At 48.5% G+C, this 27,725-nt stretch overlaps 1 protein-coding gene and 1 long non-coding RNA gene across 2 annotated transcripts in view; one reads left to right on the top strand and one right to left on the bottom strand.

Annotated features, from left to right (window-relative positions):
• Positions 1-27,725, bottom strand: part of LOC137533992 (peroxisomal N(1)-acetyl-spermine/spermidine oxidase-like) — a 197,359-nt gene that overhangs the window by 27,759 nt on the left and 141,875 nt on the right. Inside the window, exon 6 of the mRNA XM_068255322.1 lies at positions 24,000-24,157. Within this exon, the coding sequence (XP_068111423.1) occupies positions 24,000-24,157 (158 nt within the window). The remainder of the gene's footprint in view (positions 1-23,999; positions 24,158-27,725) is intronic.
• The window catches only part of LOC137533994 (uncharacterized), a 116,972-nt gene that overhangs the window by 78,140 nt on the left and 11,107 nt on the right, over positions 1-27,725 (top strand). The gene's annotated exons all lie outside the window — the stretch shown is intronic.

Raw genomic sequence — 27,725 nt, 5'->3', positions numbered from 1 at the left:
CTTATACAAGACGTGTGCTCCGCTCCACATTTGGGAAGGAAGAGGCTTAAACATTATGCATATAGAAACAGATAGCGTGCATCTTCCGTCTTAAGCATGTAGATTTATTGCCAGTGTTATACATCAACATTGTATTCTGTGCATGGCGTATTCATAACTGCATACAAAATCTGCATAATATTGCACATATATAGTACCTTGCGGCTCCTTGTGTGGGCCTGTCAGTGTAGGAGGTGGGAGTGAGGGACTGATGTGGGCCTAGCGACGGCCGTTTCGCGTCCTCCTGGACGCTTGGTCACGCCGTGTTCCACTGCAGGCCGGCGCCGCCTCGCCACTGCATACATGCGGGAAGACCCGCCTCCACCGTGGCGTCACAGCGCCGGCTGTGATTGGGGCTCAAGGTTCCACCAATGGGGGAGCCGGAGGCGCTACACTATGCGGACGGTGCCCGGCGAGGACCAATACAAGCGGACAAACTGTCGCATAAACACACGTCATTATTGACGCGTCTCATGCGGCTCCCCTCCAGCGCATGCGTAAATCGCACGCGCTGCCGGAGGGCTCGTGCACTGGATGAAAAATCACCAGTAGAGAGCGCCAACGCTGTATGTCCATTCCTCAGCCGGCACATCGCAATAAGCTGGCACATATATTTCTGTTACCATTAGGTAGATATCTCCAGCTCATCCACCGGTGGAAAAAATAATTAAAATTAGTGATAGTGCATGACGTGTCACACCATTAAAATTAAGTACTGGGACTGAGGGGCAGAACTTTCACAATTACATTCATTATTTCCTTGGACCGTTACACTTACTCGTGTAACCCATAACTTCAAGCAGACCTAAAAGGGGAATGGAGAAGGGACAGGGGGGAGGTATATCGGCCATCACCGGCCGTCTCAGACATATACATATATTGCACTCAAATGCGAACCAATGGATATATACATATTGACTGAACATTTATATAGAACACTCATCAGCAGCATATTCACGCCTAACACTAACAGTTGGTACTAGCCTCGGAACAAACTCTGCAACACCCCATTTCTTCATAAACGGGTACCCCAATTAGTGTCGCTCAACACCAAGTTTATGGGTCTAACGTGCTTGCAAGCTCCACCTTATCATTAAGGCCTAATGGGCCCAGGGCTTCAGTTTGTAAAATCAACCAGGTCTCCCTTTTCAACAATAACCTGTCCCTGTTGCCACCCCGTCTTGCCTTATCCACTCTCTCTAGGCCCGCAAATCTTAAACCCCTGATATCCCCTTGGTGGTATTCTCTCATATGGGCAATGAAACGGGCACAACCCCTACCACTTTTAACCGATCCCAGGTGTTCCCCTACCCGTTCTTTTAATGGACGCGTAGTTTGCCCTATGTAGAATCGTTTACAGGGGCAGAAAAGGACGTAGACCACATACTTGGTTTGACAGGTGATTAGGTCCTTAACCATCAGGCACTCCTTTCCTACTTGTACATATTTTTGAGAAATCATGCGAGGGCAGAACTTACAATGTCCACATCGATGATTGCCTTTTGGCATATCTTTACTCAACCAAGTATCTTTTCTAGGGGAAGTAAACTCACTGTGGGTAAGCATGTCCCCTAGTGTTGGTGCTCTCCTAAAAGCCACCCTCGGGGGACCTCCCACAATCTGCTTTAGGGATTCATCCCTCTCTATCAGCGACCAATTAGTAAAGATGGCCTTTCTAACCATGTCAGCCATTGGTGTGTAGTCAAAGGTGAAGGTCATACGATCCTGCGTGGACCTCGACAGAAGCGCATCTTGATCTTGCAAAGCGCCTACAGAACATTGTGCTGACACGGACCATAGCAGAATACAATAAGGTGTCGGACGATCTCAGTGAAACGAAGCAACGCTATAAGGATTCTGTTACGCAAGATAAGTACGAGCTAACGAGCACTAAAATAGAAGACAAAGTGAGCAAAATACAAGATGAGATTAAGGCAAGAAAGTTAAAGAAGTTCTTCCGTGACAAGGAAGACTTCGATAGAGGGAGGATCTTCAACTGGGGCGCGCAATCCTTGGTGAAAAACCCGAAGGGCAAGGGCTATTGGACCACTGACTCTGGCTCCGACAGTGAAAACGAGCAATCCAATAAACATAAAAAAACAAAGAAATATCCTAACAAGAGACCACAGAAAAAACCTCCCAAGGGGCCTAAAGATGTAAACAACAAGGAGGAAAAGAGCCAAGGTGCAGAAACAGCAGATAAAGGAGAATCTGGCCCTTTAGACGTAGAACCAGACGAGGACGAGGATGGAAACGTAGAAACAAAATCCAAGAACGTACATTGGGAAGGGAGAGGGAGCACGAAACCAAACAGCAAGAAGCGGAAGGGAATGTAGCCGCTGATGGCTTGCAATTGATGAACATCTCCGGGATAGAGATCCCTCCAGCTTGCCTTTCCCTCCTGTCTAGAGGTTTGAACTTTTGTCCAACAAGGAACTTCGATATAGTGGCCTTTATAATAGATCTTTACAAATCCACAAGAAAGATCGTGATATGCCAGAGGTTCAATAAAGAACCCATACGGCCGAAAATTGATCCAAGTAAAACCCCGGTGACAATAGGTCCGAATACTGGACAGCAGGGGTGTATACCCGAAACTGCCAGTGGACCAGTGGAGGGGTTCTCTCAACTTTTGCTTTCAGCTCAGCCTCCTCAAATGACACAGGGGAACAACACTGATACCTTGGGGTTCAGCCCGCTGGTACAGTGGGACCCCACGGATGAGGAGCTCAGCCAGATGGTGGAGGAATTGTGGGCAGATGGGGGTCATCAGATGTGGACGGACTTGGGGAGGCCAGAGGCTCTTAGCCTGGGTGGCGGTGGTGATTTCAGGGCCTGCAAGTCTATACAGCCTTTCCCCGTTACGCCGGGATCGAGTATAGACCATTTCTTTGATAGAGTGATGAAAGATATTAAGGCAGAGATTTACCAAACTGTGGTGCCGAATCTGGGCGGCGCGGAGAGAGAGGCTCTCAAGTGGCTGAAACAAAACAAGGACTTGGTGATAAGGGGAGCGGACAAGGGTGGAAACCTGGTGATCATGTCAGCAACTCAGTACAAAAATGAAGCCGAGAGGCAACTGAGTGATACAGCCACCTATTGTCCGCTCCAGGGAGATCCAACTCCTAAATACCAAAGTAAATTACGCACTCTGCTACGCAGAGGCGTGGAGCGAGGATATCTTTCACAAAAACTGGCCTGTGACCTGCTTCCTCTCTATCCGTGCCGTCCGGTGTGGTACCACATACCGAAAATGCATAAATCCGTGACCGCACCGCCGGGACGTCCCATTGTCTCTGGCTGTGGGTCTCTCACTGAGAGGCTGTCCAGGTATCTCGACCATCTCCTGCGCCCCCTCCTTAAGGGGGTGCCCTCTTATTTGAGGGATACGTTGGAGGTTCTGCAGATGGTGGAGCGTGCCACATGGGTCGCCGGCGACAGACTGGCCACTATCGACGTGGTCAGTCTGTACAGCCGTATCCCCCAGGATTTGGGGATTGAGGCTGTCAGACATTTTCTGACTCGCACAGACAGAGATGATGAATACATAGATTTCGTCTGTGAATGCCTGAGCTTTGTGTTAAAGCACAATGCCTTCCTGTTCGATGGACATTGGTACCATCAGACAGCGGGTACGGCCATGGGGACCCCTGTGGCATGCTCCTTTGCGAACCTCTTTCTGGGGGCGTGGGAAGAGTCTGCTGTGCTCTCGGACAGTAATCCATTCCGCGGGCACATCAGACAATGGTCGAGATACGTGGACGACGTCCTGGTGGTGTGGTCGGGAACGGATGAGCAGTTCGATGGCTTTCTACAGTATATCAACAGCAACACAATTAACATGGAGTTCACCGCTGAGAAAAGCGATATAGAGGTGACCTTCCTTGACCTAAGAATCATGGTCAAGAATGATGTTTTGTGTTGCGAGGGATATAGAAAGCCTACGGCAACCAATTCTTTTCTTCACGCTAAGAGCTTTCACCCGCAGCATGTCATAAAAGCCATTCCATATGGCCAATACCTGAGGCTGAGGAGAAATAATACTGATGAAATGCAATTTGAAATACAGGCAGCAGATCTCACCAAACGCCTGTCCGATAGGGGATATGATGCCAGTTTGTTAGAGGAGGCATATGGAAGGGCTAAAAACCAACCCAGACCAGGGCTACTGGCACCAAAGAATAAGTCGAGGTCCACGCAGGATCGTATGACCTTCACCTTTGACTACACACCAATGGCTGACATGGTTAGAAAGGCCATCTTTACTAATTGGTCGCTGATAGAGAGGGATGAATCCCTAAAGCAGATTGTGGGAGGTCCCCCGAGGGTGGCTTTTAGGAGAGCACCAACACTAGGGGACATGCTTACCCACAGTGAGTTTACTTCCCCTAGAAAAGATACTTGGTTGAGTAAAGATATGCCAAAAGGCAATCATCGATGTGGACATTGTAAGTTCTGCCCTCGCATGATTTCTCAAAAATATGTACAAGTAGGAAAGGAGTGCCTGATGGTTAAGGACCTAATCACCTGTCAAACCAAGTATGTGGTCTACGTCCTTTTCTGCCCCTGTAAACGATTCTACATAGGGCAAACTACGCGTCCATTAAAAAAACGGGTAGGGGAACACCTGGGATCGGTTAAAAGTGGTAGGGGTTGTGCCCGTTTCATTGCCCATATGAGAGAATACCACCAAGGGGATATCAAGGGTTTAAGATTTGCGGGCCTAGAGAGAGTGGATAAGGCAAGACGGGGTGGCAACAGGGACAGGTTATTGTTGAAAAGGGAGACCTGGTTGATTTTACAAACTGAAGCCCTGGGCCCATTAGGCCTTAATGATAAGGTGGAGCTTGCAAGCACGTTAGACCCATAAACTTGGTGTTGAGCGACACTAATTGGGGTACCTGTTTATGAAGAAATGGGGTGTTGCAGAGTTTGTTCCGAGGCTAGTACCAACTGTTAGTGTTAGGCGTGAATATGCTGCTGATGAGTGTTCTATATAAATGTTCAGTCAATATGTATATATCCATTGGTTCGCATTTGAGTGCAATATATGTATATGTCTGAGACGGCCGGTGATGGCTGTCACAGACCGCGAGCCGGTCTGCGGATGGGGTAAATCGATCAGCGTCAGAAATCCTCTTACACGGTCATTTGTTCATCACGAAGGGTAACCCGCATTCGCAATTTGATGAACTGACTCGCGAAGGGAGCGTTCTGATACCAACCGAATCACTCCACACACATATACAATTCAAAGATCTGCCACCAAGCGAGTTACACAGCCCGCTACTGTAATTTTACTAGGACTTCGAGAACACTTTAGTAACCCCTAGCAGTATACTTCTATTAAACACAGGGTAGCGAGTTCAGGAGAATAGGTACGATTGTGTATGTTCAGCAACAGGTCATAACCGCTAAACGATTTTTAAACGTTTAATAACACAAATGCATTACATACAGTTATATACACCTATTAACATATAAAACACAGAGCTTAAAAATAAAAGGAATAAAACAGAAAGTTCTTACTTAGTTAGCTGAGCAATCCATTTGAAGCATGAAGAAAATAGTCCAGTTTAAACGTAGGCATTCAGCTTAAAAGTCCTTTGTACACAACATGCGCCCGGTTCTTCCGTGAGCACATGTCTGGACTTCCCTAGTCGATGTAAATTGAAGAACTGGGTGGAGTTCCTTGCAAACGCTTTTTACTGACCAGAGTTTTGGGGCGGTCACTACCTGGAAAGTAGGTGTGTTGGAGGCAGGGTTACCTCCTGGCAAGTCAGGTTACCACCCACAGACTTGGAGCAAGGAATGTACCAATTATTAATAATTTGTGTAATTCCGCCCCAGATGGGTGCATCGCAGATCCGAGACCATATTCATAAGCAGCATGCGACTCTGTATTAAATGAGACTATACACGCCTAGTCTAACGAATTTGCTCTACGCATGCCGGATAAAGCGGTTTCTCAATTGATTCCTGATAGCTAGAGAATGATAATTCATGTGAATTATAGACCTGTTTCCTAGGTATCAGGAAATGTAATTTTGGTCTTGCTGTGACAAACCTATTTTGAATTATTAATAAGTTAACGTTCCCTTTGTGTGAAGCTATACGCTTGGAGGGAAATTTGAAGTTCAACCAGTTTGAGCTGGTTTGGTGGAACATGAGCTATGTGACCAAATGCTGCTCCCCAGGTGGTCTGGCTACTTGTGAATCCTTTCCTGACCTGAACAGGATGTGGGGGGAAGGTTACTGTTCTCAGTAAGAGAGAGGGAAATTGACATCTATTGTGCATTTACCCAAGACTGACAGGTACTGTGCACGATTATGCGAAAGTCGATGGCGCTAGCGCACGGCTTTTCCGTAATGTTCGTCACAATGGCCGATATACCTCCCCCCTGTCCCTTCTCCATTCCCCTTTTAGGTCTGCTTGAAGTTATGGGTTACACGAGTAAGTGTAACGGTCCAAGGTAATAATGAATGTAATTGTGAAAGTTCTGCCCCTCAGTCCCAGTACTTAATTTTAATGGTGTGACACGTCATGCACTATCACTAATTTTAATTATTTTTTCCACCGGTGGATGAGCTGGAGATATCTACCTAATGGTAACAGAAATATATGTGCCAGCTTATTGCGATGTGCCGGCTGAGGAATGGACATACAGCGTTGGCGCTCTCTACTGGTGATTTTTCATCCAGTGCACGAGCCCTCCGGCAGCGCGTGCGATTTACGCATGCGCTGGAGGGGAGCCGCATGAGACGCGTCAATAATGACGTGTGTTTATGCGACAGTTTGTCCGCTTGTATTGGTCCTCGCCGGGCACCGTCCGCATAGTGTAGCGCCTCCGGCTCCCCCATTGGTGGAAACTTGAGCCCCAATCACAGCCGGCGCTGTGACGCCACGGTGGAGGCGGGTCTTCCCGCATGTATGCAGTGGCGAGGCGGCGCCGGCCTGCAGTGGAACACGGCGTGACCAAGCGTCCAGGAGGACGCGAAACGGCCGTCGCTAGGCCCACATCAGTCCCTCACTCCCACCTCCTACACTGACAGGCTTACACAAGGAGCCGCAAGGTACTATATATGTGCAATATTATGCAGATTTTGTATGCAGTTATGAATACGCCATGCACAGAATACAATGTTGATGTATAACACTGGCAATAAATCTACATGCTTAAGACGGAAGATGCACGCTATCTGTTTCTATATGCATAGTGGAAATGATGTATCCCAGAAAAGCGACAGATGTCACCTCAAAAATGCATTTCTCCAACTTAGCGTAAAGCCTGTTCTGTCTGAGCCTGTGTAACACGAATCTGACATGAGCCCTGTGCTCAGAGAGGTTGTCTGAGAAGATCAATATATCATCCAGGTATATTAGGACGAATTTACCCAACACCTCCCTGAAAACCTCATTAATGAGTTCCTGGAAGACGGCCGGGGCATTACACAACCCGAAGGGCATCACCAGATACCCGTAATGCCCGTCAGGTGTGTTAAAGGCCGTCTTCCATTCATCGCCCTCCCTGATCCGCACCAGGTTGTATGCACCTCGTAAATCCAATTTTGAAAAAATCTTAGCCTTGGTGACTTGAGTGAACAAATAGTCTATCAAGGGTAACGGATAGCGATTTTTAACTGTGATTTTATTCAATCCCTGGTAATCAATGTACGGCCGAAGGCCTCCGTCCTTTTTCTTTACAAAAAAACCCCCCGCTCCGGCAGGTGACCGAGAAGGACAAATGACCCCTTAGCTATATATATTCTTGCATGGCCACCTTTTCTGGCCCCGACAGGTTGTAGAGGTGACCTCTGGGAGGCATACAACCCGATCGGAGATCAATCGGGCAATCGAAAGGGCGATGTGGAGGTAATTTATCGGCAGCTTTGGGACAAAACACGTCCGAAAACTCCGCATATTGTTCCGGAACACCCTCCACATGAATTTTGGTTTGGCCTAAGGTCACCTTCGCTAAACAGTGAAGAAAACAGTGGGCTGACCAGCTGGCTAGCTGACCGGTAGCCCAGTTTATCTGAGGAGAGTGAAGGTGTAACCACGGCATGCCAAGGATGATTGTGGAGGTTGTCATGCGCAACACAAAAAACTGCAATCTCTCTCTATGCAGCACCCCTATAGTGACTTCCACTTCTGGTGTCTGAGACAGAGGATGGTTACGCTGTAGTGGGGAATCATCCACTGCCATAACCTGTAGAGGTGGTTTTACCGGGGTGAACGGAATACCTAATTTCTTAGCAAATTCGTAATCCATGAAATTAGCCGCTGAGCCCGAGTCAACGAAGGCCTCAGAGACTTCCGATTTATCCTCCCATGTAATCATACAAGGAAGGAGTAACCGCTTATCCTCTAGGGGTGAGAGCTGTACGCCTAGGGTATCAACCCCCAACTACTCCTAGGCAATGGCGTTTCCCGACTTTTTAGGGCAATTTCGTACTCTATGTCCCCCCTCTGCACAATAAAGACACAAATGCTCAGAAATCCTGCGTCTCCGCTCCATTTGAGACAGTTTTGACCGACCAATCTGCATTGGCTCGGGGGGAGGAGAATCGGGCTGAGATGGAGTCACCGGGGGTGTAGCTTAGGTCAACATTTCAACATTGTCTCTGCCCCTGGTCTGCCTTTGATACCGTAACCTGCGATCAATCCTGATTGCCGATGAAATGGCCTCATCGACAGTCTTAGGTTCAGGCAGACTTAGCATTAGATCTGAAACCTCATCTGATAATCCTGATAAGAAACAGTCTAAAAGGGCATAGGTGTCCCACCTGGCTGAAACTGACCATCTCCTAAATTCTGCCGCATACTCCTCGACCGGACCCTTGCCTTGACGCAATAACTTGAGCTTCCGCTCAGAAGTCGAGGCAATGTCTGGATCATCGTAAATTATTGCCATAGCCTTAAAAAATCATCAACAGAGGTTAAAGCTACATCTCCAGTGGGCAGACGGTATGCCCAGGTCTGGGAATCGCCTGATAACAGAGTCTTGATAAATGTGACCCTTTGGGTCATGGTTCCTGAAGATCTAGGTCTTAACTCAAAGTATGACAACACTCTACTCCTAAATCTTCGAAAGTCAGATCTCTGACCAGAACATTTTTCAGGTACAGGCATAGGTATGTCTGTGCTAGGAGGGGATCGCACCTCATCCACTGCCGCCTGAAGGGTACGTAGAGAACCGGACAAAGCGTCAATCGTAGCTTTGTGATTACCCAGCACTTGGTTGGAAGAGTCCACCGAAGTGGTAAGTGCGCCCAGACGTCAGTGTGTGCGTCCATTTGCATTTTTAGGTCTGGCGTTCTGTAACGATCGGTGTAACACAGAAAGGGTCTGATTACCGGTGAACTGCAGTATCACCGAGAATACAGAATATACCAGATTATCGATGATCTGCAGTATCACCGATAATCAGATATATCTACTAACCTCTGGACACCTGAGAGATGAGAGTGTTGGTGCAACAGTAATACTTTGAGGAACGCACCCGTGAGATAGGTGCTAAACAGTAAGAGATACAGCAATGGATCAGATTCCTTCCACAGGTCTGGAGCTCCCCAAGGGGCGGAGCAAGGCTGAGAGAGGGAAGGACAGAAGGTTAGTGACACCAATGGTGCAGTGTCACTGACAGGTTTGTGAACTATTTCCAAACTGGGAAGATAGTTCTCGAGGTCGGACAGGCCAGGTCGGCAACAGACAGACAGATCAGGTACAGAGACAAGAGGCAGATGCAGATTCCAGAGACTAGCCGAGTTCAGCAACAGAGTATCAGAATGACAAGGTACAAAATCAGAGATCAGAAGAATGGTCAGGAAAGCAGAAGGTCATAACAAATAATCAACAATGCCTAAGCTTGAGTGTGAGCTCCAAGATTCTCAAACTCCAGGAACTAGCCTAGAATATGACAATAATACAGATGATACTGAATTCCTAGACTAAGGTGTGAGTTCCTTGGCCATCAACACCTTGGCAACTGAACTGGAGTATAACACAAATAATAACAGATTTCCTAGACTAAGGTGTGAGATCCTTGGCCATCAACACCTTGGAAACTGGTCTAAAGAACACAGATACTGACAAGGTCTGAGTGCTACCACGTAGTGATTGCAACGCCAGACACCAGATGAATGACCAGCACCCAGTATATATACACTAGCGCTCTCCAGCGCCTCCCCTAAGTGCTGGACCAATGAAGGTTGCTGAAATTGTCAGCTGACCGGCTTGGTCAGCTGACCCCCTTCTGACTGCCATAAAGGCCCTGCCTCTCTGCGCGCGCGCGCATCCTCCTACACCAATGTGGACTATCAGTCCCAGCCACACCAGTCATGCGTTGTAATGTTTCTGCTGTGTTAGATGCGGAATCCGCCGCACCGCTGTCCGTGCGTGCAGCGTTTTCTCCACATCCTGCTTTACTGAGAGGCGCAGGCCTATGCGTGCAACTTGCCGCATTGGACGCGGAATCCGCCGCCCTGTTGCCAGAACATGCAGCGTTTTCTCCGCGCTCCGACTGTGCGCCAGCTGCCATGTTGAACGCGGAATCAGCCACCTCACCTTGAGTATTGGCGGCGGCATTTCCGCGTTTTCTCACACCCATAAAGCTACTATATCAGAAAAGTCTATCTTAGTTTGTTAATGACATTTCTCCTTATTGCTTTTTTACTTTTCTTGTTTTTTTTACTGTCATTATTTTTACTACTGTCCATTTTTGCATGGTTGACATTAGAGTGGGGCCGAACCTCCGATTTTAGGTTCGCGAACCGGGTTCGCGAACTGCCACGTAAGGTTTGGTTCGTGTAAAAGTTCGCGAACCGCAATAGACTTCAATGGGGATGCGAACTTTGGAAAAAAAAAATTATGCTGCCCACAAAAGTGATGGAAAAGATGTTTCAAGGGGTCTAACACCTGGACCCCCAGGTGGAGGAGTGGGATACATGCCAAAAGTCCCTGGGAATAATCTGGATTTGACGCAAAGCAGCGTTTTAAAGGGAACCTAAACTGAGAAGGATATGGATTTTTCCTTTCAAAGTAATACCAGTTGCCTGACTCTCCAGCTGATCACTAATACTTTTAGCCACAGCCCCCTAACAAGCATGCAGATCAGGTGCTCTGACTGAAGTCAGACTGGATTAGCTGCATGCTTGTTTCAGGTGTGTGATTCAGCCACTGCTGCAGCCTAAGAGATCAGCAGGGCTGTCAGGCAACTGGTATTGTTTAAAAGGAAAAATCCATATCCCTCTCAGTTTAGGTTCCCTTTAAGGGCAGAAATCACATTGAATGCTAAATGACAGGCCTAAAGTGCTTTAAAACATCTTGCATGTGTATACATCAATCGGGTAGTGTAATTAAGGTACTACTTCACACTAACACACCAAACTCACCGTGTAACGCACCGCAAACAGCTGTTTGTGTAGTGACGGCCGTGCTGGACTGGTGCGCACCATGGCGAGAGTGCAGGTTTTGGTGGCTTTACAGCCCATATGGTCGCCTGGCTGATGAACAGAACAGGTATGCAGTGGCAGGTTCACTGAACAGGTATGCAGTGGCAGGTTCACTGAACAGGTATGCAGTGGTGGGTTCACAGAACAGGTATGCAGTGGTGGGTTCACAGAACAGGTATGCAGTGGCAGGTTCACTGAACAGGTATGCAGTGGTGGGTTCACAGAACAGGTATGCAGTGGCAGGTTCACTGAACAGGTATGCAGTGGTGGGTTCACAGAACAGGTATGCAGTGGCAGGTTAACTGAACAGGTATGCAGTGGTGGGTTCACAGAACAGGTATGCAGTGGTGGGTTCACAGAACAGGTATGCAGTGGCAGGTTCACTGAACAGGGATGCAGTGGTGGGTTCACTGAACACAACAGGTATGCAGTGGCGGGTTCACTGAACAGGAATACAGTGGCGGGTTCACTGAACAGAACAGGTATGCAGTGGTGGGTTCACAGAACAGGTATGCAGTGGTGGGTTCACAGAACAGGTATGCAGTGGCAGGTTCACTGAACAGGTATACAGTGGCGGGTTCACTGAACACAACAGGTATGCAGTGGCGGGTTCACTGAACAGGAATACAGTGGCGGGTTCACTGAACAGAACAGGTATGCAGTGGCGGGTTCACTGAACAGAACAGGTATGCAGTGGCGGGTTCACTGAACAGTACAGGTATGCAGTGGCAGGTTTACTGAACAGGTATGCAGTGGTGGGTTCACTGAACAGGTATGCAGTGGTGGGTTCACAGAACAGGTATGCAGTGGCAGGTTCACTGAACAGGTATGCAGTGGTGGGTTCACAGAACAGGTATGCAGTGGTGGGTTCACAGAACAGGTATGCAGTGGTGGGTTCACAGAACAGGTATGCAGTGGCAGGTTCACTGAACAGGTATGCAGTGGTGGGTTCACAGAACAGGTATGCAGTGGTGGGTTCACAGAACAGGTATGCAGTGGCAGGTTCACTGAACAGGTATGCAGTGGTGGGTTCATTGAACAGGTATGCAGTGGTGGGTTCACTGAACAGGTATGCAGTGGTGGGATCACAGTACAGGTATGCAGTGGTGGGTTCACAGTACAGGTATGCAGTGGTGGGTTCACAGAACCGGTATGCAGTGGCGGGTTCACTGAACAGTTATGCAGTGGCAGGTTCACTGAACAGGTATGCAGTGGTGGGTTCACAGAACAGGTATGCAGTGGCAGGTTCACTGAACAGGTATGCAGGTATCCAGTGGGCTCACTGAACAGAACAGTTATGGTGGGCTCACTGAACAGAACAGGTATGCAGCCAGGAACAAGCTAAGCCTAACTAATCTTTCCCTATGAGAGACAGTCTGCAGCAGCTCGCCCTACTCTCACGCAGGCACACGAGTGAGCGTAATGGCCGCCACTGCCTGCCTTTTATTAGGGGGGGAGTGGCTCCAGGGGCTAGTGTAGCCTAATTGGCTACACTGGGCCTGCTGACTGTGATGTAGAGGGTCAAAGTTGACCCTAATGATGCACTATGGGGGCGAATCGAACTTCCACGCAAACCACCGAAGTTCGCCAGGAACCGTTCACCACTACTACGACATCTTTACTAATTAATATACAATGAACAAGAGAAGGGGCGGGGGAGTACAAGAGTCAGGGAGGATATGATGTCAGTATTGGCTTAGCCAAGATAGCCACTGCCTAGAATATATTTTCTGCTTTTCCTTTTGACCCTCATGGTGCATTATGGGGCGAACCGAACTTCCACAAAAGTTCGCCTGCGGGACGCGAACACGAACCACTGAAGTTCGCATGGAACCGTTCGCAGGCGAACCGTTCGGCCCAACTCTAGTTGACATACAAAACCTGTTCTTCACAATAATTAAGCTGGTTAATGCTGCTGTTGACTGTTGTTAACTTTTCATTGTTGACATAAAATATTTCAGTACACTTTTTGGTTCAAAATCTTTTTTTTCTAAATTTTCCTCCTCAAAAAGTAGGTGCGTCTTATGGTCAGGTGCGTTTTATGGTCCGAAAAATACGTAGTTAGTTAGTAGGTAGGTAGTTTCTCAGTACCATGGTGACTGACCACGGGTAATGGCCGGGGAATCTGGTTTCTATTCCGTTCCAGAGTTGGAGCCTAAGAAACGGCTACCACCACACATCCAGGCAAGGAAGGCAGCAGGCATGGCATGCCCGACCCGAGGTAGTGACCAAAAACAACAATACGCGAGGACTTTCGAGGCCCTGTTGTGTATGTGAAATGAATCAACTTTAAATACTTTAACGAGAATCTGTTATGGAGGGCAAGTCTGATGGTGCCTTCACTGCGATTCACCAGGTTGGTCTCCTCCTCAAGGAGGCGAGAACCTTTTATGGAGGGCAAGTCTGCCATTGTGAGTGACCACAGGTAATGGCCGGGGAATCCTGGTTCTATTCCGTTCCGGAGTTGGAGCCTAAGAAACGGCTACCACTACACATCCAGGCAAGGAAGGCAGCAGGCATGGCATGCCCGCCCCGAGGTAGTAACCAAAAATAACAATACAGGAGGACTTTCGAGGCCCTGATGTAATGAATCAACTTTAAATCCTTTAACGAGAATCTGTTACGGAGGGCAAGTCTGATGGTGCCTTCACTGCGATTCACCAGGTTGGTCTCCTCCTTAAGGAGGCAAGAATCTTTTATGGAGGTAGAGTGACCAGACGTCCCGGATAGCCCGGGACGCGTCCCGGATTCGAGGTCCGCTGTCTCAGGCTGCATGAGGTCCCGGGAAACATCCCGCTTTTAGCAGCTCTGGTCACTGTATTGCATGAACTGGCAGCGGCGTCTATAGACGCCATGCCAGTTCATTGCCCGCAGCCCTGCTCCAGCCTCCTTACTGTCTTCCGGTGTTCCGACACCAGCAGGCGAGCAGGGCTATGGCAAGATGGCTGCCGAAGCCCTGTACTGGAGACTATTTATGTCTCCAGTACAGGGCTTCGGGCGCCATCTTGCCGTAGCCCTGCACTCTGAGCGCGGGAGACTGCAGGAGGAACAAAACGGTCCCAGGAGCAGCGCGCCAGAGGAGACTTCTGCCAGGTGAGTAAATGCTTTTTTTTCCAGGTGAACTGTGCCCCCATTGCGTTTATTTTCTGGTGAAATGTTTGCCCGCAGTGCGTTTATTTTCTTGTGACATGTTTGCCCGCAGTGTGTTTATTGTCGGGTGAAATGTTTGCCCGCAGTGCGTTTATTTTCTGGTGACATGTTTGCCCGCAGTGCGTTTATTTTCTTGTGAAATGTTTGCCCGCAGTGCGTTTATTTTCTGGTGAAATGTTTGCCCGCAGTGCGTTTATTTTCTGGTGAAATGTTTGCCCGCAGTGCGTTTATTTTCTGGTGAAATGTTTGCCCACAGTGCGTTTATTTTCTGGTGTCTGGGGTAACGTGTCTGGTGTCTGGGGTAATGTTTGCTGCTTTGGGGTTACGGTATACTATTAATCACTTGAGGACCCACCCTTTACCCCCCCCCCCCCTTAAGGACCAGCACTGTTTTTTGTGATCTGTGCTGGGTGGGCTCTGCAGCCCCCAGCACAGATCAGGGTGTATGCTGAGCGATCAGATCGCCTCCCTTTTCTCCCCCCTATGGGGCTGATGTGGGGGGGGGGGGTCTGATCGCTCCTGCTGGCTGTATTGTTGCGGGGGGGGCACCTCAAAGCCCCCCTCGGCGGCGAAATTCCGCTTCTCCCTCTCCTACCTTGCCCCCTGGTGATCGGGGCTGCACAGGACGCTATCCGTCCTGTGCAGCCTGTGACAGGATGTCCCCTGTCACATGGCGGCGATCCCCGGCCGCTGATTGGCCGGGGATCGCTGATCTGCCTTACGGCGCTGCTGCGCAGCAGCGGCGTACAATGTAAACAAAGGAGACATGTGTCTCCTACGTTTACATTTAGTCTGCGAGCCTATTCATGGAGACCCGCTCCGTGATCTGACAGGAAACGGCCGCTCGCGCGAGCGGCCTTTCCTGATTAATTAGGGAGGCACCTGGCGACGCAGAACTGCATCGCTGGTCCTCCAGCTACCACTTTGCCGCCGCACGGTATGAGTGTGCGGTCGGCAAGTGGTTAAATAGCATCACACAGTTTCTGCACACCCAAGTTGCGAAACCTGGTCTGACCACATCATGGCATAAACATTGCTTTCTTATGCCTCACTGTTACATCATTATGTCAGCTCCGCCCATACAATGTCATGGCCACACCCATTTTTTGGCACGCTACGCACGCCGCATCCCCCCATCTCTCGGCTCGGCGACACATCCCCCAATTTTTAGGCGCGATGCACGCCCCCCCCCCCCCCCCCCCGTCCCTGGTTCTATTCCGGTCCGGAGTTGGAGCCTAAGAAACGGCTACCACCACACATCCAGGCAAGGAAGGCAGCAGGCATGGCATGCTCGACCCGAGGTAGTGACCAAAAATAACAATACGGGAGGACTTTCAAGGCCTGCTTGAAACGAGAATCTGTTATAGAGGGCAATGATTCCATCATCACCCTCCTTTATGAGAATCTGTTCTGGAGGGCAAGTCTGCCATCCATTCAATTAAAAAGGTATGCACTGACTGCCAGGTATAATACAATGTGCAGTCACAGATGCAGTGAAAGGTATGCAGTGACTGCAAACAGCCATTTGTGTAGTGGCAGCCGTGCTGGACTGGTGCGCACCATGACCAGAGTGCAGGTGATGGTGCCTTTACAGCCCATATGGTCGTCCGGCTGATGTAGCTGAATGACAGAACAATGACTGTGTCCAGCTGATCAAATTTGGTCTGACCACAATGAAGCAACAACCTTATTATCTTTGGTGTGCCAACCTCCGAGACACTCATATAGCCGGCGGTCATTGTTTCATTGTGATACGCAAGCCCCTTCACCGCGGCAAGGTAATGATCACGAAGTGGGATGGGCACATGTACATGCCTTTTGTTTTGTTGTTGCAGCCGCCCGCAGTGCAGCCAGAAAAATTGGGCAGGCATAAAGACACCCCAGAAAAATTATTATAGCAGCAGCGGCATAAAAAATTCAGGAATCCGCCTGGAGTCCTGGACCCTGTTGGTGGTCGCGGAGAAGGCAGTCAAGCGGCCGGTGGGCAGAGATGCTGTGTGGGGACTGACTTAGTCTTAGGGCAGGCAGTAGCCCTCCAGGATCTATGCCTCATTCATTTTGATAAAGGTGAGGTACTGAACACTTTTGTGACTTAGGCGACTTCTCTTCTCAGTGACAATGCCTCCAGCTGCACTGAAGGTATTTTCTGACAGGAAGCTTGCGGCAGGGCAAGACAGAAGTTGGATGGCAAATTGGGACAGCTCTGGCCACAGGTCAAGCCTGCACACCCAGTAGTCCATGGGTTCATCATCACTGCTCACAGTGTCTACATCCACACTTAAGGCCAGGTAGTCGGCTACCTGCCGGTCCAGGCATTGGTGGAGGGTGGATCCCAAAGGGCTACGGCAAGGCGTTGGACTAAAGAATGTCTGCATGTCCGACATCACCATGAGGTCGCTGGAGCGTCCTGTCCTTGCCTGCGTGGACATGGGAGGAGGATTATTGGCAGTGGTACCTTTATTGCGTTGTGCTGTGACATCACCCTTAAAGGGAAGGTTCACGGACTGTTAAAAAAAAAAATCTGCATCCACTTACCTGGGGCTTCCTCCAGCCCGTGGCAGGCAGGAGGTGCCCTCGGCGCCGCTCCGCAGGCTGCCGGTGGTCTCCGGTGGCCGACCCGGCCTGCCCAGACCGGCGGCCAGGTCGGGCTCCTTCCGTGTTCCAAAATGCGCCTCACGGCGGCGCGCTGACGTCATCGGACGTCCTCCGGGCTTTACTGCGCAGGCTCAGAACTACTGAATCTGCGCAGTAAAGCCCGGAGGATGTCCGATGACGTCAGCGCGCCGCCGTGAGGCGCATTTTGGAATGCGGAAGGAGTCCGACCTGGCCGCCGGCCTGGGCAGGTCGGGTCGGCCACTGGAGACCACCGGCAGCCTGCGGAGCGCGCCCGGAGGGCACCTCCTGCCTGCCACGGGCTGGAGGAAGCCCCAGGTAAGTGGATGCGGATTTTTTTTTTTTTAACAGTCCCTGAACCTTCCCTTTAAACGCATTGTAAAGCATAGTTGCTAGCTTGTTCTGCACGTGCTGCATCCTTCCTTTCCACCTTCAGGTGAGTTGGTAACAGGTCCGCCACTTTGTGCCTGTACCGAGGGTCTAGTAGCGTGGCCACCCAGTACAGGTCATTCCCCTTGAGTTTTTTTTATACGGGGGTCCCTCAACAGGCTGGAAAGCATGAAAGACGCCATCTGCACAAAGTCGGATCCAGACGTATTATCCATCTCCTCTTGTTCTTCCTGAGTGACATTACATAAGTCCTCTTCCTCCCCCTGCCACGAAAAATACCATGGGAACGTGGAGTAGCACAAGCCCCCTGTGACAGCCGCTGCGGTTGTTCTTCTGCCGCCGCCTCTTCCTCCTCCACAGAAACACCTTCCTCATCATCCGAGTCTGACTCCTCTTCTTCCCCACATGACTCCTCTACTTCCTCCTCCTCCCCCCTATGTGCTGCCGCAGGTGTTGAGGAAACATCTGGTTCCGATGAAAATTGCTCCCACGACTCTTCCTGTTCACACTCCTCCACAGCTTGATCCACCACTCTACGCACGACATGCTCCAGGAAGTAAGCTAGAGTTGAACTGCCACTCAGCCAAGGAGGAGGAGGACAGCGAAGAGGATGTAGCAGGAGGAGTAGGAGAGGAGGTGGCAAGAGGCCTGCCTGCAAGCTGTGGAGGTGTCACTAGTTGGTTCGCTGCGCAGCCACATACTCCCTACTTTCCATCGTTCACCAGGTTGACTCAATTGGCTGTGTAAGTAATGTAGCGGTCCTGACCGTGCTTGGCAGACCAGGCATCCGTGGTCAGGTTGACCCTTATCCCAACGCTGTTCGCCAGAGATGATACCACTTGCCTCTCAACTTCACGGTACAGTTTGGGTATCGCCTTTCTAGAAAAATAAGTGCGGCCTGGCATCTTCCACTGCGGTGTTCCAATGGCCACAAATTTACGGAAAGCCTCAGAGTCCACCAGCTTGTATGGTAATAGCTGGTGAGCTAATAGTTCCGCCACGCCAGCTGTCAGACGGCGGGCAAGGGGGTGACTGGCAGAAATTGGCTTCTTCCGCTCAAACATTTCCTTCACAGACACCTGGCTGCTGTGGGTAGAGGAGCAGGAACCGCTCAAGGGCAGAGGCGGAGTGGAGGTGGCTGTGAAGGTGCAAGGGAGAAAGCGGCTGAAGATGCTGCACCTGAAGGAGGAAGAGGAGAAGGAGGGTGGCTTTTCTTTTGTGTGGGTTTGCTCAGGTGTTCTTCCCATTGCTGTTTGCACCTTATCTCCAGGTGTCTTCCTAAGGCACTTGTCCCTACGTGAGTGTTGGCCTTTCCACGGCTCAATTTTTGGAGACAGAGAGAACAGATGGCTTTACTCTGATCTGAGGCAGTACTTTGGGCCAGGGCCGCACGAAATCACATCAACACGACTACGCATATACCTGCCAGGTGGCCTTCCTCTGGGTCTTCCGCTACCTCTTCCGTGACCTGGTTTGTCCGTTTTGTCCATATCGGGGGGCAGTTAACAGGTATGCACAGAGTGGTATATCACACTGCATGCACTCACGTAGGTAGGTGGGTTCACTGAACCCAACAGCTAGGTAGGTATATGCAGTAATGGGTATTACAATGTGCAGCTGCCTATCACACAGTAGTATGTAGTACAAAAGCTGTCGCCGCAACACAAGCGCAGTAATAATGGGTATTACACAATGTGCAGCTGATACAGTTAGTCACTGAATGTGCTGGGCCTGGCTGGCAGTGGCACTGCACACAGTATGAATTACAAAAACTGTGGCCGCAACACAAGTGCAGTAATAATGGGTATTACACAATGTGCAGCTGATACAGTTAGTCACTGAATGTGGTGGGCCTGGCTGGCAGTGACACTGCACACAGTATGAATTACAAATGCTGTCGCCGCAACACAAGTGCAGTAATAATGGGTATTACACAATGTGCAGCTGGTACAGTTAGTCCCTGAATGTGCTGGGCCTGGCTGGCAGTGGCATTGCACACAGACAGTATGAATTACAAAAGCTGTCACCGCAACACAAGTGCAGTAATAATGGGTATTACACAATGTGCAGCTGACTGACACAGGTAGTCACTGACTGTCTGAATGCGGTAGGCCTGGCTGGCAGTGACACTGCACACAGTATGAATTACAAAAGCTGTCGCCGCAACACAAGTGCAGTAATAATGGGTATTACACATTGTGCAGCTGATACAGTTAGTCACTGAATGTGGTGGGCCTGGCTGGCAGTGGCACTGCACACAGATAATATGAATTACAAAAGCTGTCGCCGCAACACAAGTGCAGTAATAATGGGTATTACATAATGTGCAGCTGACTGACACAGGTAGTCACTGACTGTCTGAATGTGGTGGGTCTGGCTGGCAGTGACATTGCACACAGTATGAATTACAAAAGCTGTCGCCGCAATACAAGTGCAGTAATAATGGGTATTACACAATGTGCAACTGATACAGTTAGTCACTGAATGTGGTGGGCCTGACTGGCAGTGACACTGCACACAGTATAAATTACAAAAGCTGTCACCGCAATACAAGTGCAGTAATAATGGGTATTACACAATGTGCAGCTGACTGACACATGTAGTCAGTGTCACTAGTCACTGACTCACTGTATGATTGTGCTGGGCCTGGGCTGGCACAAATACAGTATGAATTATCAAGGCTGTCTATAATGCAACACAAGTGTCAGTGACACACAGAAAAAAAAAAATCACAAGAACAGGATTAGCTCTCAAAAGAGTCAAAAGAGCTGTTGTGGGGTGCTATTATAGCAATAAGAATCAGCCAGGAACAAGCAAACAAGCCAAGAGCCTAACTAATCTTTCCCTAGGAGAAACAGTCTGCAGCACCCCGCCCTACACTCACTATAGCAGGCACACGACACGAGTGAGTGTAATGGCCGGCGGAGCCTGCCTTATATACAGGGGGGTGTGGCTCCAGGACTGAGTGTAGCCTGATTGGCTACAACGTGCCTGCTGACTGTGATGTAGAGGGTCAAAGTTGACCCTAATGGAGCATTATGGGGCGAATCAAACTTCCGGGAAAGTTCGCCTTTGCTTGAGGAGGCGAACCACCCAAAGTTTGCCTGGAACCGTTCGCCGACGAACCGTTTGGCCCATCTCTACTCTTTACCTCTCTCACTATCCTTCTGACCAGCACAGGTGTCATTTTTGGCTTTCGACCACGTTCTCAGTGCGGAACATCTCATATTTTTTAATAATACTTTGCACTGTAGCCACTGGAACTTGAAAACATTTAGAAATGGCCTCGTAGTACTTTTCTGACTTGTGAACAGCCACTATGCACAGCCACAGGTCCTCACTGAGCTCCTTTGTCTTAGCCATGTCTGTCCACAATAGTAAAGAGCTGAGCAGCGCTACTTAAAAACAGATGAATGCTTACCTGCAAAAGTGTGCAAGCCCCACTAATGGGATAAAGTACACACTGAGCACACACATGACCTGTCTACCGCTTGGAGGATGTTGGTTTCCTCTAACAGCTTGCATGCAACTTGTTAGGTACTCGTCCCTCCCACTGTCGTAGAAGTCTTTCCTCCATGGGAGGGGACCTAACACTAACTAAATTATACCTATTCATATGCATAGCCTGGGCGCGCTACCAAGTAAAATTGAAAATTGCGTAAAAAAGTGGGATCAGCGCATCACCAGGCCGCCACCGATTGGCCTCAACTCAGAGATGCGCTGAGCCCCCCCAGAGACTGCAAACGCACCTTGAACCAAACAGAAGCTCTGCATATACACCAAAAGCAAAACTGTTAAGTGGGAGCAGCTGGCCGGAAATAAATTAAAACATAGTAAAGAGCTGAGCAGCGCTACTTAAAAACAGATGAATGCTTACCTGCAAAAGTGTGCAAGCCCCACTAATGGGATAAAGTACACACTGAGCACACACATGACCTGTCTACCGCTTGGAGGATGTTGGTTTCCTCTAACAGCTTGCATGCAACTTGTTAGGTACTCGTCCCTCCCACTGTCGTAGAAGTCTTTCCTCCATGGGAGGGGACCTAACACTAACTAAATTATACCTATGCATATGCATAGCCTGGGCGCGCTACCAAGTAAAATTGAAAATTGCGTAAAAAAGTGGGATCAGCGCATCACCAGGCCGCCACCGATTGGCCTCAACTCAGAGATGCGCTGAGCCCCCCCCAGAGACTGCAAACGCACCTTGAACCAAACAGAAGCTCTGCATATACACCAAAAGCAAAACTGTTAAGTGGGAGCAGCTGGCCGGAAATAAATTAAAACATAGTAAAGAGCTGAGCAGCGCTACTTAAAAACAGATGAATGCTTACCTGCAAAAGTGTGCAAGCCCCACTAATGGGATAAAGTACACACTGAGCACACACATGACCTGTCTACCGCTTGGAGGATGTTGGTTTCCTCTAACAGCTTGCATGCAACTTGTTAGGTACTCGTCCCTCCCACTGTCGTAGAAGTCTTTCCTCCATGGGAGGGGACCTAACACTAACTAAATTATACCTATGCATATGCATAGCCTGGGCGCGCTACCAAGTAAAATTGAAAATTGCGTAAAAAAGTGGGATCAGCGCATCACCAGGCCGCCACCGATTGGCCTCAACTCAGAGATGCGCTGAGCCCCCCCAGAGACTGCAAACGCACCTTGAACCAAACAGAAGCTCTGCATATACACCAAAAGCAAAACTGTTAAGTGGGAGCAGCTGGCCGGAAATAAATTAAAACATAGTAAAGAGCTGAGCAGCGCTACTTAAAAACAGATGAATGCTTACCTGCAAAAGTGTGCAAGCCCCACTAATGGGATAAAGTACACACTGAGCACACACATGACCTGTCTACCGCTTGGAGGATGTTGGTTTCCTCTAACAGCTTGCATGCAACTTGTTAGGTACTCGTCCCTCCCACTGTCGTAGAAGTCTTTTCTCCATGGGAGGGGACCTAACACTAACTAAATTATACCTATGCATATGCATAGCCTGGGCGCGCTACCAAGTAAAATTGAAAATTGCGTAAAAAAGTGGGATCAGCGCATCACCAGGCCGCCACCGATTGGCCTCAACTCAGAGATGCGCTGAGCCCCCCCCAGAGACTGCAAACGCACCTTGAACCAAACAGAAGCTCTGCATATACACCAAAAGCAAAACTGTTAAGTGGGAGCAGCTGGCCGGAAATAAATTAAAACATAGTAAAGAGCTGAGCAGCGCTACTTAAAAACAGATGAATGCTTACCTGCAAAAGTGTGCAAGCCCCACTAATGGGATAAAGTACACACTGAGCACACACAGGACCTGTCTACCGCTTGGAGGATGTTGGTTTCCTCTAACAGCTTGCATGCAACTTGTTAGGTACTCGTCCCTCCCACTGTCGTAGAAGTCTTTCCTCCATGGGAGGGGACCTAACACTAACTAAATTATACCTATGCATATGCATAGCCTGGGCGCGCTACCAAGTAAAATTGAAAATTGCGTAAAAAAGTGGGATCAGCGCATCACCAGGCCGCCACCGATTGGCCTCAACTCAGAGATGCGCTGAGCCCCCCCCCAGAGACTGCAAACGCACCTTGAACCAAACAGAAGCTCTGCATATACACCAAAAGCAAAACTGTTAAGTGGGAGCAGCTGGCCGGAAATAAATTAAAACATAGTAAAGAGCTGAGCAGCGCTACTTAAAAACAGATGAATGCTTACCTGCAAAAGTGTGCAAGCCCCACTAATGGGATAAAGTACACACTGAGCACACACATGACCTGTCTACCGCTTGGAGGATGTTGGTTTCCTCTAACAGCTTGCATGCAACTTGTTAGGTACTCGTCCCTCCCACTGTCGTAGAAGTCTTTCCTCCATGGGAGGGGACCTAACACTAACTAAATTATACCTATGCATATGCATAGCCTGGGCGCGCTACCAAGTAAAATTGAAAATTGCATAAAAAAGTGGGATCAGCGCATCACCAGGCCGCCACCGATTGGCCTCAACTCAGAGATGCGCTGAGCCCCCCCAGAGACTGCAAACGCACCTTGAACCAAACAGAAGCTCTGCATATACACCAAAAGCAAAACTGTTAAGTGGGAGCAGCTGGCCGGAAATAAATTAAAACATAGTAAAGAGCTGAGCAGCGCTACTTAAAAACAAGCAGTCTCTGGGGGGGGCTCAGCTTACTCTTGAAAGACAAAAAAAAATATTTGTACTTCTTATTGTTAGTGCTATTAATGAAATTAACTAATATTACTATTGATGTTACCCCTATTTAATGAAACGTCATGATTTTTTTCACTGAGCAGTATAAAGTCCAAACTTATTTGCTCATGCTATTGGCTACTTTATTTCATGTCTTACCTTAGAAGCATCTTTATCTTCAGGTAGAGGCTCTGCAAGATTATCAATATCAATTCCAGAGCTGCCAACTGCCACATGGCTATAGGAACCAATAGTGTAAGGATGGCTGTGCCACTTGGTTCGCAGTATACTGATTGGAGGGGGTAGATCAGGGTTACCTATATAGAGTAAAAGAGGGAGCACAGAGAAACTTAGTTTTCTTATCCACAACTCTATGAAGCTACTGTTGTGTGGTATGATTGAAGCTGAAATGGGTGCACTGGCGGAGCCCAGAAGGTAATTAGGATAGCCAAAGTTCATTTATAGTATAGAGAACACCAGCTATAGGCGCAGCAGCAGAGTGGTAATAGACACTCAGCTACATTATATTATAGCCAGAAACATGTAAACATTTAATAATGTTTTTAGGACTACAATACACCCCAAAATAGAAATATTATATATTAACCAGTAAAACCCCTGATACTCAAAAGAATTTCAAATCTGCTGGCACTGTCAAGTAGAGAACAATTGGGCTTGATTCATTAATGAATAGCGGGCTTAGCAGCACGGGTTGAACTACAGAGGGCATGCTACCTCTGCTGCTGTTAGGTAGCGTAGCGTTACGCTGGCTCCCTTGAGAACCATGCGATAGGATAGAGCGCGACATGCGATACTTTAACAAGCACAACCGCTAGTGCTTGCTAAAGTATCGTGGCTGTGTAGTAGTAACGGCCGTGCTTTTTAAAGTATTGTGGTCGCACTACACCCTATTGCATGGCTTTCAAGGCAGTGCGCTTAACTTTAAAGAGCGCACGCAGAGGTAGCGTGCACTCCGTAGTTCAACCCCCACTGCTGTGGTCGCTATTCCTTAGTGCAGGGCCAATTCAAGTAACAATTGGGCCCTAGGGCAAAATTAGCCTGGGGGCCCCCCAACAGACATCCCCGACCAAAAAGCATCATTAGAGGCCCTTTGTTTCAGCCACATCTCCCTCCTGGGCCCCTGAGCTGGCTGCTGACCCTCCTCCAATCACCTCCCAACTTAACAGACTCTGCAGAGTTCCTGGGGAGCAACAGTTAAGATGGGGGAGGGACACCTTGGGGGCCCCTACAGGCTCTGGGGCCCTGGGGAAATTGCCCATTTTTTCCTATGGTAGCCCTGCCTTAGTGAATCAAGCCCGATGCTGGCACTGTGGAGTGGCTAATGGCACAGTTTTTTTGACGTTCTGAGCAGCAATTCCGTGCAGCTTTGCACATCACCTTTGCCTGAAGTTTGCACCTTATGCGGTGACATTCGCGCAGTGTTGTTCACGTTGTGGGCTGCGGCTTAATCAATGTGATCTGCAGGAATGGTGATGCGCCCACATGTTTTGGTGTGGTTGTGGTCTGCGCGCGCATGTGCATCCATGCATTGATACATCCATCATTTAGTATGTAGATATCTAAATTCTTTCTATCATTTCAAATTCACTATATAATAATCTTATAAAGAATAGGAAATCGTGAGTATAACAAACAGTGGGCAGTGGGATATGGCTACCAAAACGCTACATACAGTATATGACTAATCGTTTTTAAACTATATTGCAAACCACAGAACCATTGAGGTGTGCATATAATGAAGGGTCTAGTTAAAAAGGGCGCCAGATATAAACGATATTGACGTTATCACTTATTAAAATGGGCACTAGGATATGCTGTAAATTATCGTTTATGATACTGATATTCTACAATTCCCCACTGTAACCTCTCTTAAGATTAGTAAAATGGATACCAGTAAAAATGATAAACTATTGTTTAATTTACCAATATCATACTACTTCATTCATATACTAATATATCTTTAATACTTGCTTATATTTTACTATAACCTAACTTCTCCCTACTATAACACAGAACTGTCCCCTGTTGGTGCTTTACCTTAACCCCTCTTGGTGGTGCCTAACCCTAAGACCCTCCCCCTGCTGGTGCCTAACCCTAAGACTACATGGTGGTGCCTAACCTTAACGATAACTATTAGATTTTAATGAGTGAATTCTAATGTAAAATGCATTGCTTCTGTAGATCTGGGAAGCAAGACAGATTTTAAGATTTAACCCCCTTAGCGGTATGAAAAATACCGCCAGGGGGCAGCGCAGCAGTTTTTTTTTATTTTTTTTTTTAAATCATGTAGCGAGCCCAGGGCTCGCTACATGATAGCCGCTGCTCAGCGGCATCCCCCCAGCCCCGCCGATCGCCTCCGGCGATAGACGATCAGGAAATCCCGTTCAAAGAACGGGATTTCCTGGAGGGCTTCCCCCGTCGCCATGGCGACGGGGCGGGATGACGTCAGCGACGTCGGGACGTCATTGGGAGACCCGATCCACCCCTTGTCGCTGCCTGGCACTGATTGGCCAGGCAGCGCTGGGGAGGGGGGGGGGTGCCGCGCGCCGCACCGGATAGCGGCGATCGGGCGAGCGGCGGCGGCGATTGGGGTGCTGGTGCAGCTAGCAAAGTTCTAGCTGCGTCCAGCAAAAAAAAAATTATGAAAATCGGCCCAGCAGGGCCTGAGCGGCACCCTCCGGCGGCTTACCCCGTGTCACACACGGGGTTACCGCTAAGGAGGTTAAGCTAAGATATAATCATTAGATCCTTTCTATAATCATCTATATTTCGTAAGCTTAATTACTAAGCATCGGAGAGAGGAACCAGAAATGCTTATCAAGATATATTTTACTAACATTTTTAAGAGATTACTTTGAATTAACGTAGGCCTAATAGAAGCATGGTGCATGGTGGCGTAGTGGATAGCACACTTGCCTTGCAGCGTTGGGTCCTGGCTTAAATTTCAGCCGGAGCACTATCTGCAAGGAGTTTGTATGTTCTTGTCTGATTGGGTTTCCCCTGGGCACTTGGTGTTTCCTCCACATCCCAAAAACATACAGATAAGTTAATTGGCGTCTACCTAAGTTGGCCCTAGACTACAATACATACACTGAACAATACATACAGTACATAAACATATGACTATGGTAGAGATTAGATTGTGAGCCCCTCTGAGGGACAGCTAAGTGACCAGACAATATACTCTGTTCAGCGCTGCGGAAGATGTCAGCGCTATATAAATAATAATAATAATAAAAGGCTAGTTCCTATATTGAATTTGCAATCATGCAACAATGCAAAAACTGTGTCGGTTTTTGACAGGAGAAACCATGGGTGGTTGCAACTTTTCCTGATCCTGCATCCCAATCTCTCTTTCCTTCGGGATCATAGAAGATGTACCAGATGAGAAGCCTGAAAATGATTGGCCATTTTTTAAAGTAGAGTACCTAATATATGTGTTACTTCATTGTCAACTGCCCAGTGTGCATTATGACATGTTCAGTTACATTAGTAGTTTCAAAGTGAATTTTTTTGGTGGAAACACCCCCCTTTGTCCGTACCTCTGTCCTGTGCAGATGGCTCAAAAGGAAAGCCCCACATAGCCCACATAGGTTGCACTGTCAGACTGTATTAAAACTTGTTATGGAGTGTGTAGTACACTCCTGTGCCTTTAACACTAGTAAACAACAATATGTAAGGAATTTCATTATTGTTCAGGAAAGGAGAAAACATGGCAGGGTACAACTTTTGCTGATCCCTTACCCACTCTCTCTGTCCATACATACTATGGTTGAACTTTAGCACAGACTTTGGATGGATTACATTTTTTCAGAATATGATATTGGATTCATATAGTTAGATCTACAACAAAGAGAGATCAAA

The sequence above is a fragment of the Hyperolius riggenbachi genome, chromosome 10, assembly GCF_040937935.1.
Source record: "Hyperolius riggenbachi isolate aHypRig1 chromosome 10, aHypRig1.pri, whole genome shotgun sequence".
Taxonomy (NCBI): domain Eukaryota; kingdom Metazoa; phylum Chordata; class Amphibia; order Anura; family Hyperoliidae; genus Hyperolius; species Hyperolius riggenbachi.
The sequence above is the reverse complement of the archived record's forward strand: the minus strand, read 5'-3'. Positions and strand labels throughout refer to the sequence as shown.